The 19,839-nt window shown below is 35.9% G+C and overlaps 1 protein-coding gene across 1 annotated transcript; it reads right to left on the reverse strand.

Annotated features, from left to right (window-relative positions):
- Positions 1-11,783: 11,783 nt before the first annotated feature.
- Positions 11,784-18,776, reverse strand: LOC101745858 (arylsulfatase B). The gene is made up of 7 exons (XM_004923989.5): positions 18,170-18,776; positions 16,527-16,686; positions 15,883-16,109; positions 13,952-14,057; positions 12,862-13,014; positions 12,133-12,789; positions 11,784-12,059 (listed from the first exon to the last, which is right to left on the reverse strand). The coding sequence occupies exons 1-7, from the start codon at positions 18,266-18,268 to the stop codon at positions 11,848-11,850; spliced, it is 1,614 nt and encodes a 537-aa protein (XP_004924046.1). The 5' UTR covers positions 18,269-18,776; the 3' UTR covers positions 11,784-11,847.
- Between the last annotated feature and the right edge of the window lie 1,063 nt (positions 18,777-19,839).

Genomic DNA, 19,839 nt, shown 5'->3' on the forward strand with positions numbered 1-19,839 from the left:
TTCAGCAAAAATAGGTAATTATCTTATTACTAGATTATGACCGGTTTTATTTGATAACGCCATCTTGTTGTGTCTTTAAAGTGGTTAGTTGCCCTCAATTAAAAAAAATAGTATTATTATTCGCCAATAGATGTCGGGAAGAGTTGATTATTGAAAACACGAATAAAACAACATTTTCTGAAAATAAATCGTAACTAGATCGATTTATCGCCCCCGAAATCCCCTGTATACTAAATTTTATGAAAATCGTTGGAGCCGTTTCCGAGATTCAGATTATATATTTATTAATATACAAAAATTGCTCGTATAAAATTTCATACCATTCCGCAAAAATAATAATCCACTAATTGAAAATGATGGAAAAAATAGTTTGCATTTGATATTTAAATCACCTCAACGGAATTGTAATACATGATTGTCGCGGCGCCTGACGCGTTCGCCACAGCAAGCTAGCCAAAACATTTACTACTACCGGCACCGCGCGCTGACAGCATTCAACAACAGTCTGAAGATACCTCCCAATAATCATTTTTGACAAGACCTTCCTTTTCGAGAAAGGTCACATTCCAAGATTCATCGACGAACAATCACAACCAAACCATTGTATAATAATAATTAAAGCAAGTAGCAAGAATGCAATTGGTTTTATTAAAGAAAGAATAAAGCCACAGTGTCTCGCGTAGACATACTTTTTTTTTTTTTTGGCGACCGTGACAGGACACGCGTTCCGCCTCATTCGACGTGCCAAGTCATCATTAAGATAACGGCGTCGCATCAGCAATCTCCGCCAAAAGGAAGGAAAAAGGAACGCAGTACTGGACAATCGCTGGATCCGGCAGCGAAGCAGCAGCAGACACGCGTTCCGCCTCATTCGACGTGCCAAGTCATCATTAAGATAACGGCGTCGCATCAGCAATCTAAAAGGAAGGAAAAGGGAACGCAGTACTGGACAATCGCTGGATCCGGCAGCGAAGCAGCAGCAGTAAGACTTCGCCACGACCGCGTTGTCGTTCATCAAACAAGATAAGTGTCTTTCCTTCAACATTCCCAATCCCTTAATATCAAATCCATAATTATTGCCTTCACAGTGTATCAGAAGTTTCGTACATTTGTGCAAAGGATAATAACATAATTTTACGTAAATCATTCACGTGTTCAACCAAAGATACCAAGTTCATTGTTATTCAATCTTGCTACTATTGCTTTAAAATACAATAAAACAATCAAGCCTTCATTTCAAAAACGTTTTCTCGTATAACAAGCTGCCTATCCACGCATTTCGTAAAAATTCTATACAATTTTACGCGTCATTCTGCGATCTACCTACACATTATAATTATTCAATCATTGTTTAATCTTAAATCATTAGAATTCATTGTTTTAAAATATATTAATATACAGTAAAAGTCATAAAATTCATTAAACAAGTTTAACATTAGCCAATTCAATTGTCACTGTTTACGAAACAGCACGTTAGTAATTATATATTATTTCTTTCCGCTCATTCGTTCGGCCGACGTTTCCAGGCTCGCCCCGCGATCGATCGCGCCGCTTCCGAACGTACAGCACTACATGTAATAAGCCGTGCTTCGAGACCTCGAAGACTGCCATCGAAGGGAGGAGAGTGAGTCGGTACCCGAATGAAACAACCGTTGCAGCTAAGTCAGAACGAGTGTTTTTTCATTATTTAAAAAATCATTTTCTAACTTTTCCATTCTTTAAAACAAGTAACGATATTCTAAGAACTCAAGTAAATTAAATTTAAAAATACAACAATGGCTACTGGGTCTGATAAATCCATGAGTAAATACAAAGAACTGATTCTAAGGCGTAGTTCTATTAAAGGTCAAATAACAAAGTTTAAAAATTATTTAGCTTTATTTGAATCATCACCGTTATCCAGTATTGAGGTAGCTGAGCTATCAGTAAGATTAAACAGATTTGAAAATTTATCCACAAAATTTGATAGCCTTGAGGATGGTATTGAGCGCGACATCATTTCATGCATTGCTACGGCAAACAGTTTGATATCAGAAACAAACATTCAACTAGAGGCGCGCCGAAAGTCTGTCGCGCCACCGGAGCCTCAATGCCATCACTACCACGATGACCCTGGTGTTAAGCTGCCACAGATTCAAATTTCTAAATTTGACGGAGCTTATTTCCGCTGGCTCGAGTTCCGTGATACCTTTGAAACATTAGTACATAATAATTCGCGTATTACCGATATTCATAAATTTCATTACTTAATTTCCTATCTCGAAGGAGACGCAGCTAGAATCATCTCCAACCTCGAAGTATCTTCTTCTAATTACAGAGACGCCTGGTCATTGCTTTGTGAGCGGTACAATAACAAAAGATTTCTTATCAATTACCACTTGTCTGCTTTAGTCAATGTACAACCGATCGCACGCGAATCAGAAAGGTCATTAAGATTTTTAGTTGACCATGTTACGAAGAACTTGCGTGCACTTTCTAGCCTGGGACTACCCACAGACAAGTGGGATATCTTGTTAATATTTTTACTTTCATCCAAATTAGATAATGTCACTCTGATTAAATGGGAAGAACTGCGTAATACTTTTGATACTGTCCCAGAACTGAACCAGTTTCACAAGTTCTTAATTGACAGAGCTGATGTTTTGGAAGCCTTGAAACGTAGTAAACACAATAATAATTTTAGTACGCCACTAGCTACGTCTCAAAGAAGTCAGGGTATTCACAACAACAATAGGCTTCCTCAAGTTTATAAGAAACAATATGAAACAAATTATGTACACGCTACTACAACTGGTCAACTATATAAAACCAAACCCACTTGTATCCTTTGCCATGATGATCATACAATTTACAATTGCCCTACTTTTAAGGCCAAAAACGTTAACGAGAAAATAAGTTTGGTTAAAAAATACAATTTGTGCTTAAACTGCTTGAGGCAAGGTCATCAAAAACACGAATGTAAATTGGGACCATGCAGAGAGTGTAAAAAACGACACAACACATTATTGCATAACCCTGAAGATTCAATATCTGATGAGAACAAAGATTCAAATTCGGTAACTGCTTTCAACCAAAGATCTTCAACCTGATACAATCAAAACTGATGCTATAAATATAGTTGTAATAGGCAATAATTCATCAAATAGAGTAGTTGAAGCCTACAAGGCAAATATAAAATCAATCGATAATTCATACAAAATTATAATACTTTATCCTGTTTGGTGCTTAATGAACTAACAGGAGAGCTCCCAAAGGCTCCGATAAATATGCAAAATATCAAATTACCTAATCATATACAACTAGCTGATCCTAGTTTCAATTTGCCTAAACGAATAGACATCATTCTTGGAGTAAACATAAAATGGGATATTGTGGGTACTCAACAACACTCATTGGGATTAAACGCTCCAAGCTTGATCAGCTCTAAACTTGGTTGGCTGGTAGCCGGACCTATTCATGTTATTTCTTCAAAGTATGTTGAACGTAATCAGTCTGCTCTTTTTGCTTCTTGCAAGCAAGAGAGCTCACGACGAGTATAGTAACGGTTTCATAATCAATAATAATCAATATTAATTACTACTCTAAACTATCAATGTTGCAAAGATCATTCGCCTACGTAAGGCGATTCATTTTCAATTTAAAAAATCCTTTAAACAAACGCCTAGGTTTCGTAACAGCTGAAGAGTTAAAGGATTCCTCTGAACACTTATGTGCCATGGCTCAAAGATAAACTTTTCCATTACAATACAAATTGCTAACACAACACAAGATACTAAACACTAAATTTAAAATTTTGTCACTTGCGCGTCGGTTTATATCGCGTCGCGGCAAGCCGGCGGAAATATTCTCCGACAATGATGGTCGAAATTTCGTGGGGACAGCTAACGAACTACACATACTTAAGAACTAACAATGCGTCTCTTTCTGACTTTGCTGCTCAAGAAGGAATCAAATTTCATTTCGTTCCCACTTACTCTCCTCACTTCGGTGGTCTTTGGGAATCGGGTATAAAATCCGCTAAACACCACATCAAGCGTGTGATAGGCAATGGTCATCTAACCTTTGAGGAACTACAAACTTTATTTGCACAAGTGGAGGCAATACTCAACAGCCGTCCCTTGGGTCCTTTATCCTCCAGTCCTGACGACCTTTTACCTTTGTCCCCAGGACACTTCCTCATTGGACGACCACTAACATCGTTTCCATCCCCTGATGTTCAAAATTTGAACTCAAACAAGCTGCAACGCTATCAACGTCTTGAACAAATGCGACAACATTTCTGGACAAGGTGGCAAAGAGAATAAATCTCCGAATTACAACAACGGCAAAGATGGACCCAAGAAACTGCAAATGTCAAAATTGGTGATCTTGTTTTAATAAAAGAAGATAACACGCCACCATTATGCTGGCGCCTTGGAAGGGTTTCGCAGACATTCCCAGGACCTGATGGCATAACCAGAGTGGCGGAAATTTGTACTGCGACGGGGAGCATACGGCGGTCACTCATTCGTCTATGTCCTCTATTCAATGGCCAAGAAACCTAGGAGTGTTGAAAGAAGACTCTTTCAACGGGGGGGAGTATGTCGCGGCGCCTGACGCGTTCGCCACAGCAAGCTAGCCAAAACATTTACTACTACCGGCACCGCGCGCTGACAGCATTCAACAACAGTCTGAAGATACCTCCCAATAATCATTTTTGACAAGACCTTCCTTTTCGAGAAAGGTCACATTCCAAGATTCATCGACGAACAATCACAACCAAACCATTGTATAATAATAATTAAAGCAAGTAGCAAGAATGCAATTGGTTTTATTAAAGAAAGAATAAAGCCACAGTGTCTCGCGTAGACAATGATAAATTTACAGTGTTTATGAATAAGTGATTACGCATCGATTGTGTGGACCATACACAAATATGCAAAAAAAAGTACACTAGCGAATATATTGTTTCATAGTGTAAAAGCAACTTTTATGCTGCCGTAACTTATTGTGTTTTATTCCAAATGTGTCTAGGTGAATAAAACATACCTATTATACTATATTTAAAACTACATAAGTTTTATCAAAAAAATAGCTGAAATGTAGCCGACGGCAGTAAAGGAGTAAACCCTAATTGTTATCCGAGAGAATGTCTACAACACGACGTACGCAATGTATGTACTAGTATTAATCACTGACCTATTATGACCTACACCTTCCCAATTCTAGAGCTGGAGCTTATTGAAAATAGATTTTAATTTATTCTAGATATGTTAAAATTACTTATTTTCGACCAGTAGTCAAAATTATGTTGATCACTGCTAGCTCAAAAAAATATATTTTTAATTGATGTTTTCTTAGGTAAAACAACTTTTTCCAATTGTATATTATTGTAGATAACGTAGATTTTCTTAATTTGCAAACGAGGTGCAAAAGATTTAGCTTTAAAGAAAATTTTACGCGACCGTCCAAAAACATTATTAGAAATTAAGGGTAATCAAACAGAGTAGGTAAATACCGGAATTGTATGCATTGTGCGATTTACCGGAATGGGTACGTAAATCATAGCTCGAATACCAGATGTCACACAGCGTATTGAATCACACAAATGTGACCGTTGTGAACTGGGTACACAGATACGACGGAACAGATACACTAGACTTCACTAGGGGATATATCGCGACATTAGAATAAGATTTTAGCTTATCAAATTGTAGATTCGAGATTGTACTTTAATCTAAGCTATATACATATTACGAACCATGTTTGGGATAAGATTTTCTTAAATCTATCTAAAATTAGAAATCGGTCAGAATACAATCACACGATTCACCAAACAAAAGCGGTCTTTGCGAAAACCAAATCTAGTTTTATACTTCCAATGACGCGATAAATATTGAAATACATCTCTCATTTGGATATTATTATGGCATAAGTATAAACGGCAACATGCTGAGCCATCTACGATTTGCGGACGATCTTATAATTATTTCAAATAAATCAAAACAGCTACAGATTATGCTCAGTCAATTAACACACGAAAGTAAGAAAGTGGGAGTACAAATCAATTTAACTAAAACCAAACTGATGACAAATCATTCAAAAATACCCATACACATCAACAACAATTCCATTGAATATGTAGACGAATATACATACCTTGGCCAGGTCATATCTCCTAACACCGACATGTCTAAAGAAATTCAAAACAGAGTGACTGTAGCTTGGAAGCGATACTGGTCTCTTAAAGTATTAACAAAAAACGGGTCTATTCCACTACCACTCAAAAGCAAAGTATTTAATACAAATATACTTCTGACTATGACGTATGGGTGTCAAACCTGGGCTTTAACTCAGAAGAACATAAAAAAACTGCAGACATGCCAACATAGTATGGAGAGAAGCATGCTACATGCTAAAAGAAAGGATAAAATAAAATTAAAAGATATCCGTATGAAAACAAAAGTAACGGATGTAGCATACACAATTAAAAAATTAAAGTGGAAATAGATAGGTCATTTAATAAGAAGCAAAACAGAAAAATGGGCTAAATTAGTAACTGAATGGTACCCTCGAGAGGGAAAAGATTAAAAGGACGACCGTTCCAAAGGTGGGTAGACGATATAAAAGCCGTTGCAGGCTCTACGTGGAAGAGGAAATGCCACGACCGGAACTTATGGCAGGATTTGGGGGGGGCCTATGCGAAAGCAAAAAATCTTAAGCGATGTCAAATGAAAAGAAAAATGTACCTAAATATGAATTAAGGTTGTTAATAAAGGCTTCTTTATCTTTATCTTTATGTCACTCTGTTTTATGGTACACGATTTGCAATACGTTTAAATCTAACTTAAAACTTATATTTTTTTATTACAGAAACCACTTTGTAGTTTAGTTCCTGTAACGCCAACAATAGCGTTATGTTTAAACAAAATACAATTAAAACCTTGAATAAAACTGCTTTTACAATTTAACCTCGCGTATTTTTATTGTTATTTTCAACGATTCGAATAGTTTACAGTTGTCGTGGTCAGCATCGATTAATATAAACTAATTAAATGGAAAGAATAAATGAGACTATATTCATAAGTTGAAATTTATATAATCTTAATAATCGTAAAAACACGAGGTTAAGCTGTATCATCATCATAGTCGGTTACTCTTGGCAGAGGAGTTGTGGTTATGTGGAATCCTTTTTTTATTAGAGCCTTGACAGTTGTTCTCCATAATTCGCAAACTGAGGCTTGGCACGCACTGGTTAAGTGGTGTTTTGGTAAGGTTTTTTACTTGATCAGTCTAGCGCATAGGGCTTCGTCCACGAGGTCTTTAGCCGTTGACCCTACCCTGAACAACAAGATTCCCGATAGACTGCTGGCTATCACTATACGTGTCCAAAATATCGAAGAATCCTGGATTACAGTGTTGACGACAACTTTGAGAGATTTTAAGTTCCTTTAGGATCGAGGCGTTAGTGTGATGCTCATGTAGGGACCACAAATATGCTCATAGCTAGCGATAGCTACGCCAGTCTCGGGATTGTCGGGCTGTCGATAGCCCTTTAGGTTGTAATCCGAATATACTTTAGACACTTAACTGAACACGTGTCTTATTAAATCCTAGCGTGATATAGCAACTCAAAACTCAGTCCAAGGTATACATACGGAGCGCCCTTATCCAGCACCACATTCTTAGTGCATCGATCGTTCTTCCTTTTCTTTCTTTGACAGTCCAGGTCTCAACTCCATACAAAAAGATGGGGAACACCAGTGCCCTTACTAGTCGGACTTTAGTGGTCCCGGTGATATTGCGGTCTTTACGCACTTTTAAGAGTCTGTCCACGGCCAATCGTATTATGATTCTGCAGCATTTAATTTCGTCCTTCGAACCATCACTATTAGCAACTAGTGGATCTAGGTAGATATAATATGAAACGACTTCACAGTTTACAATCTCGGTAATCTCCGGTTTTATTGATAAATTAATACATTAATAAAATTGACAAATAATAGGGGTAAGCTATGAAATTGAACTATGAAAATACAAGAGTTGGTCGAAGCCGATCCGAGCCCACTACCCAGGAATTAGTGGCATGATTTAACGTTACCTTATATTAACAATATTGACTCATTTCGTCAAATCAATAAAATAAAAAAATATTAAAAATGGGTGCCTCATGATTTGACTGATCTGCAGAAAAAAACGCGTGTTGAAACTTGTGTTGCCTTGTTAAATCGATACAGAAATAAAGGAATATTGGATCGAATTGTGACATGTGATGAAAAGTGGATTCTTTACGATAACCGTAATCGAAAAATGCAATGGTTGACTCAGATCAAATGTCGCAACAATGTCCTAAAAATAAGCTTACCAATAAAAAGGTAATGGTAACTGTTTGGTGGTCTCAACATGGTGTTATATTCCCAATATTTTCACTATAGCTTTCTCCGATCTGGTCAAGCAATAACAACAGATGTCTACTGTACCGAACTCTGAACAATGATAGCAAAACTTGCAGTGAGACAGCCCCGACTCATGAATCGATCTTGACCATTATTGCTGCATGATAACGCGAGACCTAATACAGCACCAGAAACCGTTTTAACTCTACTGGAACTGCAATTAGAAACCATTCGTCAAATTCATAAATTACCTTCCTATTAGATGGTAGCGATGTATAGATAATAATGGTAGATATTTTGATTAAATAAATATGACAAATGAAACAAATCTAATTTAAAATGTTCAGTACAAATCGGCAATTTCATACTTTAACCCCTAATATTATATTACATAAAATACTGCATGACCAGGCGGTTTCAAAGGTGCTTCTTATACGAAAGGTAGACGTTAAAATAGAAATACAAAAAAATTGTAAGTAGAGTAAAAAAACGTAACACTTTTTTTTTATAAGTGTTCAAGAATGACAACCTGTCTAAAATATACTCCTCCGAATACTACATATCGTTCATATCATTGATACGTTACCAATCTCGAAAAAGGCCATGTAATAACAAACACATGTATTATTTGACTGGGTCATAGACAATGTCAAATATTACCGTCCTATAAATAAACAGTGAGGAGCGCCGGTTTACGACGAAAGTTTTGTTAATCTAACAGGTACCCTTGTTTCCTGTGAGCACTCCAAAGTAATAAGAACTTGATGAGATTCCCTTGTTAATAAGACTACACTGTCATCTGCCGAGTTCAACAAACTAAGCTTCACGCAAACAGGATACTTATATGGCGGCCATTTATTTATTTATGGTGTTTTTTTTAATTGGACCTGAAATCAAACTTAAGTAGCTAGAGAGCTACTTAACTATGACTTCAGGTCCAATTAAAGTAGAGTAGAGCTCAGTAGAGACTGAGCGAGTGTTTTTTAAATAAATATATTCAAATTGCTTTGTTTTATGTTTAGTTTGGCTTGTGTATTATAAATTATATTAAATGATTTTGTTCCGAAAAGTTCCGAATTTAACAGCTCTTATGTAATGTTCTCTGCACCTTTCGAGCACGTTTTTGGTACAATTTACAACAACAACAACAAAACGATGTTATTTCTTCATAGTGAAAGTCAGTGGTTAACATTTTATGAGTACGTGTTTCATCAGAAAAATTGGTACCTGCCTTCGGGAATCGAACACCGGCACAATCTCATCGCTGGAACTATAGATATATTAGAATGCACCAGGCGTCTGATTCCGTAGTCCACGACGACTTCAGACGCTACGTTATACGGTGTATATTCTTTTTCATTTAAACATTACTTCTCTAGTTGACTGGAACTTGCTACAGTTGTTGTTTCAACAAATGGATGTACTTTAGACATTTGGCGATGATCACACAGGACTGTTACCGTATTTCACTATTAACTTATAATATCGATCGGTTATGTTCGAATTATTATGCAGTGACCTAAGGTCAAAATATTATTATTATCTCATTGAAAAGGTGTATCATCTGGTATTGGATATAATAGTGTGAATGTCGCCACCCACCTTGACACACGAAATCGAAATGTCACCTGTATTGTATAGCGGTAATGCTAAATCATGTAACGGGATTGCCCGATTGCTTCATGGCAGTAAAAGGCAGGTTAATACCAACCCGCGCCAGTACAGTATAGTTACAGTACACCGTGCCACCAATATTTGGCACTATTAGCTTACGTTGACTTTTGGCTCGGATTTCAAGCGTTTGTTAGCAAACGAAGCGTTCATAATAGGCTCCCGAATTCCACTTCCCCAGCCCGAAGAAGAATATCTGTGCTCGTAAATTCGTGCAATCCCTCACCTGTCAGCCTGAAGCACCTCCACCGTGAAAAATCGAGAGATCGCTAAGTAGAAACACTTTTTGTATGGTAATTGGAGTGAAGCTCGTGCGTCTTGGCCTTTTGCAATGAAATTTCTGTGAATTGGTAATAAACGTCATTTATCGTTTGAAGTAAAAAAAACAGAATTTATTTTTCATTTGTTCATAAATAATGTAAAGTAAAAAAAAACATTTTGTATGGCTTCACAAATAAAAGTTGATTATTGTGATAGAATATTTGTTTCATGTAGCAGCAACACTACATTATGTAAATGTCAGATGTCAGTTGAAAAAGAAATGTCAAGAGGAGATATAAAAATGGATTTATAAGATGGTTAATGATACAATTGTGTTCTAAATATAAAATTAAGATTTACGAAGAGTTTATTTATTTCTACATAAATTAAGAAAAATGTATCTCTTACTGATCAGAATACTCAAACTATCCGTTTAACTATTGCTTTGAATTTTACAAATGTAGCATGGCGCGTAGGAAGGCAACAATGAAGATAAAGTAAATTCAAGCAAGGTTTCGCCTGCGGTGTATTAATAATTAAACAACTGGGTTCCGAAGCTCGCTGTTCAACCGCAAGAATAATTTAGTGTATCACAACATGACCTTTAATCCTACTGTAAATAAAAGTTTTATTCTATTCATTGCACAAAAAAAAACTTTCAACATGACTTACGAGATTTCAAATAGGTAAGTATAATATAAGCATGTATACGTATACAGTTTAATTATATCATGCTGGCAGACGAACATGAATTTCAGCTGCATCTTTTAATTGTAACTACATATCCAACCTTAGTTTATGTACGGCGACATATAATTTTTAATACTAAGTATATTCTTTTAAATAAGCTTCTTAACTTTTAATTGTTTTTTATTTATAACACATGATACACTTCACGAATTCCTCTCTTTTCTTTAACTTTCTTCTAAACACACAGGCTTAAAAATAAATTATGGCAGAAAAAATTAAATAAATTTAAATTAAATTATATGCGGGCAACAAAAGTGACCATTTTTTTGTTGCAATGTGCACTATGCGCGTCATTACCCCCACTACACCAAAACCTTGCCAACTTACGTGCCGCTTACTATAACAGAATATCAATCGTGAACAATCGTGAAGACATTTCTTGGCGTGTACAGAACAAACTCAAGACAAAGGGATACGTGCCTAATGCCGATTTATCTATTCGAACCTACCACTTCAAGTTTGCAATTTCAGCATTCTTGAAACACGAGCACGAGACTGTACCTAGTATTTCGCCTAATTTACAATTAAACGTATTATTTATAATTAAACTATACGTAACAAGATTAAAGTAATGAACGCATTGGTCAAAATTCGATTTCATTGTCACGAGTCGTCCGTGGCCACTAAAAGGATACCACGAGTAGAAGTTTTCACGGTTACTAGTTTGTTTATAAGTCGTTGTAATATAAAAATGACTATCGGTGTCGATGACAATGAAACGACAAATCCAACAATATTAAGTAATTTTATTTAAATATTTAAATAAACAGTTAAAAATATTCAAACAGTACTATTTGAAATTGTCTGCAAATGTTGTCCAAGTGAAGTTGTGTAGACGAGGTAAAGATTCCGGATTTCTGTACAAGGGCACTGTTCTAGGTATTGTTTTAGATATTTCAATATGTAAACGTTTCAACATACTTTCCGCTATATCTGGATATGTCGCGGACAGATCGTTTGTTTCGCAAGGATCTTCTTTAATATTATACAAACAAAACTTATCTAAAAAACAAAAAAAAACCAAATTAATTGGAACCAAATGAAGTGTAAAGCTTTTGGTAGATTCAAAACTTACTTTTATCGGGATAGCATATTTTATCTATTTCTTGATTACATTTCACTCTAATGTTTCTACGTAGGTTTACATCCTCTTTTTTAAAAGGTTTCCCAATATTTTTAAGAATACGATACGTTTTGCTCTTCTGGACAGAATCAGCATAAGATGGTGGGTCCCCTATCATCCCTCTGAGGTTTTCTCCCTGATAATTGCTGTATTCTAATGTCACTTGTCCAGAAACTAATTTGAAATCTTGAGATATAATAGCAGCAAAACCGGTGTAGTCGTCAATTTCATAAATTTCATCACGCCTGGAATTATCCTTTGTGTTTATGTCATCCCAAAGATCTACGCCATTAATATCAAGAGGTACTTCTGAGCCTGCTATTCTCAAAAAAATTGGTAGCCAATCTGTCACGTGGATAAAACCATTCCACAAGTGGTTTGAATTATTAAAACTCGAACTCCATACAAGTCCTGTGGCACGTACGCCTCCCTCGAATGGCGACATTTTCAGTCCTCGCAGAGGCCAATTAGATGCAAAGTTCATAGCAACCCCAGAGGTCATACCGCCATTGTCAGCAATGAACACGATAACTGTATTTTCAAGCATCTGTTTCTTATACAAAGCCTCTACTATTTCCCCTACACTTTCATCCAGCTTTTTTACCATGGCTAAAAAAATGGTATCATTTAATTGTTTACCTATTATAAAATACACCCATAATTGAATTGAAAATTGAATACCTGCATAAGTTCGTCGCCCCGTTAATTCCACGTGTTTCATACTTCGAATGTCTTCAGGTGGCGCTTGTACAATGGAAGGATAATTTGCAGCGTGAGGCGCGTTATGGGCTAACATCAAAAATAGCGGCTTATTTACATCATGAAGTTTGATAACTGAAAAAATCACAACCTTCATCAACTCTCTATACATAATTCGTAACAATTTGGCTCTTAAAAATCTGGTCCCAAAGAATTTAAATAAGGCTATTTCTGAAGACATCAATACACAAATGAACAGTGTTGACTTCATTTTCTTGTCTTGTATGGTACACGAGTATAGGGTCCATCTGATAATAAATAAATAATGATTATAAGTCGTGGGATATTTGCCAAAATAGGCGCCATAACCAATCCACAGCTCTCAGAAATTTCCATAGAACGCTAAAGCCACATTATGTCAAATCAAGAAATGTACATTGAATGAATACAGTATTTTAAGGTGGCGGCGAAAAATGTTGTTACGTACCAGCGTAACAGGAAACAATCTCAAATAAATTCAACAGAACACAAAAAAAATAATGTTTTTTGGTTAGCTCAAAAGTTTAAAACGTTCAGTGATCGACGAAACGACTTGAAGTGGTACCTCGAAGGTAAGTCATCGTATTTAAGGATCCCATCCCAGTCCAGAGAGGTTCACGGGTATAGTTACCGTGACCGTGACTTGACATTTTAAAGAGCACATTGTCACGAGGAGTTAGTACTCCGCGTGACAATGTGCTCTTTAAACTGTACGGAAGTAAAGTGAAAGACTTAGACTAATGAAAGATCGCTTCCCAAAGATACCCTTACCCTTACCCAAACAAAAATAGCATGTTATATGATAAAAAGGTCATTCGACGTAGCGCATATACCTTCCAGGAGTTAAAATGAACTAAATTCAATTCTCCTTACTGTGAAAATCTTTAAATATGTTTCACAACAACTGACAATTTATATCACTTAATATTTATCTTATCAGGGCGCAGTTGTTTTATCTGATCAAATAATAACACGATGCACAGATCCCTCAACAACACACTTTCATGTAACCAGCACATAAAAATATTCTCACCAGATTTGGCTTCTTCAGTATAAACATCTGTAAGGTAACCTTCAACGTCCCAAGCAGGTGTTTCATTTCGAAATAATCCAAATCCTGTAACCTCTCCCGTACTCCACTAAAAGACATCAATAAAATAAGGCCCAAAAATAATAATTTGTGTTATGGCGCTATGGCGTCTTGTGAGTCCGGACGGGTGAGTACCACCACCCTGTCTGTTTATGCAGCGAAGCAACAATACGTTTCTGTTTGGAAGGTGAGGTTTTAAAGCCGTGAGAATACTTAAAATATGACAAATTTCATGACTCAAAGAGGAGGCAGCATTTACATTGTTGATATCTATAGATTCTGGTAACCAATTAACAAAAGGTGGATCGAAAACCCGCTCACTCATCTGAGCAATAATAAAAAAGCGTACTAATTGTACCGTAGAATGAGAAAATCCAATTTTGAAACAAAAAACAATACATTTCATAATCAAATTCATGGAACAAAGAGTCTGTAAGTGAGCCAGTACACATAAGTAAAACAAATGCTAGCGTCTGGGCAATATGAATAATTGAACCGCAGACATGATTCAAATAGTAATTAACAGTCTGTACAAAATTAAATACGATGGCAATTTAGTCAATTAAATTGCCTTCAAATTTTCAACAGAGCCCAGAGATGCCACAGTAAAAAAGTCAAAGAATTCCAATGTAGAGTTTTGGGCTCTGAGTTCTAAAAAGTGAGAGAATTCGAGATTTGTAAAAAAAAGTCTTCTCCCTAGAATAACAAGAAATATTACGTAATAATAGGTTAGGGAAAAAATCTTTTCGCTTATAGTATGTATGAACTTGTAATAAAATGTCTTTGGCTATATTATTTGTATCTGGCTGGTTTTAGTATCTATCATAAAAAGTTTAAATTTTAAAGAAGATAATTCCAAATTCAAATTAGGAAAATGTGTGATTTTTATTTATTTTTCTTACTGTCAAGATGAGTGAATATAATGAAGAAATTCGATACATTTTAAAATTTTACTACAAAAAAGGTAAAAACGCAACGCAAGCCGCAAAAAAAAATTGCGATGTTTACGGACCTAGTGCAGTGTCTGTCAGAGTAGCACAAATTTGGTTTACGCGTTTTCAATTCGGAAATTTTGATGTCAAAGATGCACGTTGCTCTGGTCGCCCTATTACGGATAGATGGATGCCATTTTTTAAAAAGTGGAGCAAGGTCAGCATATCAGTAGTTATGACGTAACTAAAGAACTGGGAATTGACCACAAAACAGTTTTGGTGCATTTGAAAAAAACTGGTTACACAAAAAAACTCGATATTTCACACACCTTAGCCACTCAGCAAATATTAAGAGAGCTTGGCTGAGAGATGTTAATGCATCCGCCGTATATTTCTGACCTTGATTTCCACCTATTTCGGTCTCTTCAGAATTCTTAAGGCAGTGTCAGGTTAACATCACGAGAGACTGCCAAAAGCAACTGTTGCGGTATTTTGATCAGAAGCCCCAAAATTTATATAGCAATGGGATCATGTCTCTACCTACAAGATGGCAAAAAGTTATCGAACAAAATGGTATCGACATACCTTAGTTAAATGTAAATAAACTGTATTAAAAAATGTTGTGAATTTTCTTAAAAATGCGAAAAAACTTTTTCCCCGACCTATTATTTTGCCGTAATATCTTCCATTACGTTCTTATTAGTAGTACAGATGGATAGACATTCATTTACTTTTATAATTTAGACTGGTTAGAAGAATAGTAGCTATTATAAAACAATATAAGCTTTGTTCATATGTTGGGTGGTGAGTTTTACATTGAGATAAATATGTATGTTCTCCAATAACTATCCTCACTCACTCCTAATAAATAAAACTCTTCTACTGCAAGCCCTAGGGCAAAACTACCAAATTAGTTTTAAATGAACTCAATCCAAAAATTACCGTTTCGTCTAATGTGTACTCATAGTAGTCTACATATCCACCTCTGTGTCCGAAGTGACTGTCGAAACCTCTCTGCATTGGTAAATATTCAGTTCGTGACTGTCCAACATGCCACTTTCCAACCAAATGAGTCGAGTATCCCAACTCTTTCAAATATTGTGGCAATATTTTTTCCGTCGTCGGCAAACCTCTGTCTTCACTATTCGTTAAGGGGTATCCCTGCATTCCTAAAATAAGCAAGAGAACAGATTGTTGTAGAAATTGTGGTAAAAAAAGTTTTCATTCAACTAATATGTATACTTAAATTAATTGAAATTTTATTTAAAATTGTGAAATACTATGATAATCTTTTTAGTTTGTTTTCACACTTGCATATGCCGGTCCTTCCAAATATTCAAATATGTAATATATAAACAACATTTAGCTCACGATCGCGCAACCAAAATCACTAACCATACCTCAATATCACTCGTGTTAAGACATAATATAGAGTCTTAAAATTGGCTATGCTACTTTTCGATGTGGTTCACATCATTGGCATAATAATATATAGATAGGATAGTATTTCGTTGCCTCACATTTCCTTTCAACATTCTTTTTTAATTTTTTAGCTTACGGCTATGATAATAATCAAAACCAGTTACCGATTCGATGTGCATATTTTCCGGTCAAGAGAGCTGCCCTCGATGGTGTACAAATACAGTGAGTATAGTAGCGTCCCAAGGCCTTTCCAGAGTATGCCAAAAGATCGATGTTCGGAGTCAATATTTGGTCTGATCCATGAAAACTTACGTCGTCCCATCCCTAGTTTTTAAAATAATATAATTAGACAATAAGATTTACAAGATGACATATCTTATTACTTTTTGAGGGACTAAGCAAATAATTGCCAGACTTCTTCTACTTTTGGAAATATGTTATATTCTCTATTGCTCATCTATATCCAAACACCGCTTCAATGACTCATATTATTGTTACATCATATTTGGATATAAGAACTTAAAAGCTATCTCGGTCCATTGCCGATGGCTTAGAAATTTATGTCTATGCAAGGCTATCAGGCCCACACGTATGCAATGCATAATGTCATAAAAAGGAAAAATCTGATGACGCGTATCACTCAGGTTGATTAACAGGTTATTTAACGCAGATCAATGCTCACCAATGCCAAATACTTTCTGAGGATCCCAAGTAATGATCTCAACTTACGTTTACAATGTCTGACTAAGTCTGTATTTGATTAACTTAAAACTTTTTAGTGTTTAATTCTTAGATGTGGTAGGTACTCTATGTGCGACTTGATTTGTTTGTAGAGTAGGTGCTCAGTGGACCAGTGAGTGTGCCAGTGCCAGGGTGGACCAGTGTGCTCAGTATCGTTTAGGTCATACCATTGCATTTTAGAGCCCTTTTTTACTACGAAAGTTTCGAGAAACAATCAGCAGGAATTAAGTTTTACAGAAAACGAAAATCCGACATACTTATGTGCATTTTTGTTCGCGGTCTTAACATTTTTGAGCCTTAAAAAAAACAATAATTGCGAATCCAATAGTCTAATCAAACGTTATGTAAAACACAAAATTATTTATCCGGCTCTATAACTTTAACACCTGATACTCTACACGTTATCACTAGGCCTTGTGCTGGAAACTGGAGCCAAAAATTATTTTAAAGGAATTATTTATCGCCAGACCAAAAAATTCACTGTATAAAGCGAAAATTAGCCCTCGGTGTCATATCTGGGCTCTGGGTCACAAATACCAGTTTCTTGCATTCTACTACCTTCAAAAACGAACCGCCTGAATCTTCGGTAATAGCAGCGCCACCCACCTTGAGATACAAGTTCTAAGGTCTCAAGTATAGTAACGACGGCTGCCCCACCCTTCAAACCGAAACGAATTACTGCTTCACGGCAGAAATAGGCAGGGCCGTGGTACCTACCCGCGCGGACTCACAAGGGGTCCTACCACCAGTAAAAATATCCTCTTTTTACGAAGTTCCTTTTTTTACCATTGCAGTCTAGAGTCTACACATCGCAGTCTGCAGTGTGGAGTTCGTCGATACTACCTACCTAGAATCTCTTAAAAAACGAATAGTGCCTTTACAGAGGTATTCGGTATTCTCTCAAGATTTTACATACTGCAAAGGGAATATTAGTATAGATTTTACTGCAGAAGGCCATGTCGCTCGTAGCGTTTGTATCTTGTTGCGACAATTACCACTTACCATCAGCTCAGCAGCATGCTCGTAAATCTTCAAACGGATAATCTTAAGTTAATTTCACACTTACCAAATCATCGGCAATGATAAGAACTATATTAGGAGATTTTTGTTGAGTCGAAGCGTTAACTATCCAATTCAGTATCAAGAATAGAATGGTGTTATACATTTCGTACTACTGCTACTTATATTTACTTTTATTTTCCAAATAAATCTTATGATCAAATAACAACCTACAAAATAGAAATTTTACAAAAAAAATCTAGGTCACTCAACACATTGTTTTCACCATTTCACTTCACTTTTGCTGTTTCTCATTGAAATCACAAAACATTGTTGAATAATGAAAACCAGTTATATTTAAAAAAAAGTAATAGAATGTAGCCCGATATATGTATATTACGTGTGACCACAACAGCAGCCAACATTATGTCTGCACACTTCGTAATCTGTTATCTCATTCGTTTTTTATGTAACACTATCAAATAGTATAGTGAGCCTCTCGTTACATAATTGCAGTTCGTGTACAGTCAACAATAACATTTATTTAACTACGATTATTATTAAATTTAGTGAGTACCCGACATTTCGGCGTTTTAAGTGCTTTTGCAAGCACAATCATTACGAAAGAATAAAAAGGTTAGACAAATTTGTCTGCTCGTAACATAGTGCCCGCAATTATTGGTTAATGCGTGGTGACACCAGTGACACCACTGCCAAAACATGGTGAAATATCTGGAACACGTTAAATTAAAAAACGCGGAAAGAACATGTTAAAAAAATTGTTTGTATAGCAAATCGTAACGTTCATTGGAACTAGCCTAAAAATAAAATGCATTTTTTTTTTTAAATAATTATTAAAATAAAACTGTATGCAATTATATTCATTTGAGTAATGCAACAGCATAGAGTTAATCATAAAAAATATACTTTATTTGAAATTTACTGCGTGATGATAAAAATGAATATATTCATAGGTTATGTATTAGATATGATAGAATTGATATATGTATAAATGCTTATTATTATTAAAAAAAATCCCGTAGCTATAAAGTTAGGGCACTTTTGTAGGTCAAACTCTTTGTGGAATTCTTACAAATTTATTGACTAATCGCGGAGACTACACCTGCATTTTTTCCCAATATATCTTCAATGCTGTAAATTTTGGCGGTAATAACGATCACAGTGTTGAAATTGTAAAATTAAGTTTCCACCGAGACCGAATCTCTTTCTGAAAAGATTCGATGTGACCCCCTTTAAATAAAGATCCACTAGGTTGGAATCTGCACCAACACGCAAAACGTTGATGATTACTGTAAGAGTATAGTAGAGCAATAAAGATGTATATAAATATATTTGCAATAATTAAACTGGGTGTGAGGTTATACATCAAACTTTTTAAATTTCAATTGAATTTTTTATTTATTGCGGAATTACTGGTGGCCTGGAAGCCTTTCCAGTTTCACCAAGACAGCTGGGTGAGCAACGGCTCAGCCAGGAGGGGTGAGATTTTCTAACAGCTACCTGAGTTCCTCCGAAGGAGACCTATCAACTCAAGAGCAGCTGCTTCCCAAATGAATCTACTACCGAATCATAGCTGAACCGCGACCCGCTGAGAAAATCCGGCAAGAAACTCAGCGGGATATGTTTGGGTTAGATTGCACGTCAGTCTTTTTACCCGAAGCCTGCTCCTAGTGTTAGAACTAAAGGCGTCTAATGGAAGGGTTATTGGATCTGATG

This window comes from Bombyx mori, chromosome 9 (assembly GCF_030269925.1).
Source record: "Bombyx mori chromosome 9, ASM3026992v2".
NCBI classification, from domain to species: Eukaryota; Metazoa; Arthropoda; class Insecta; order Lepidoptera; family Bombycidae; genus Bombyx; species Bombyx mori.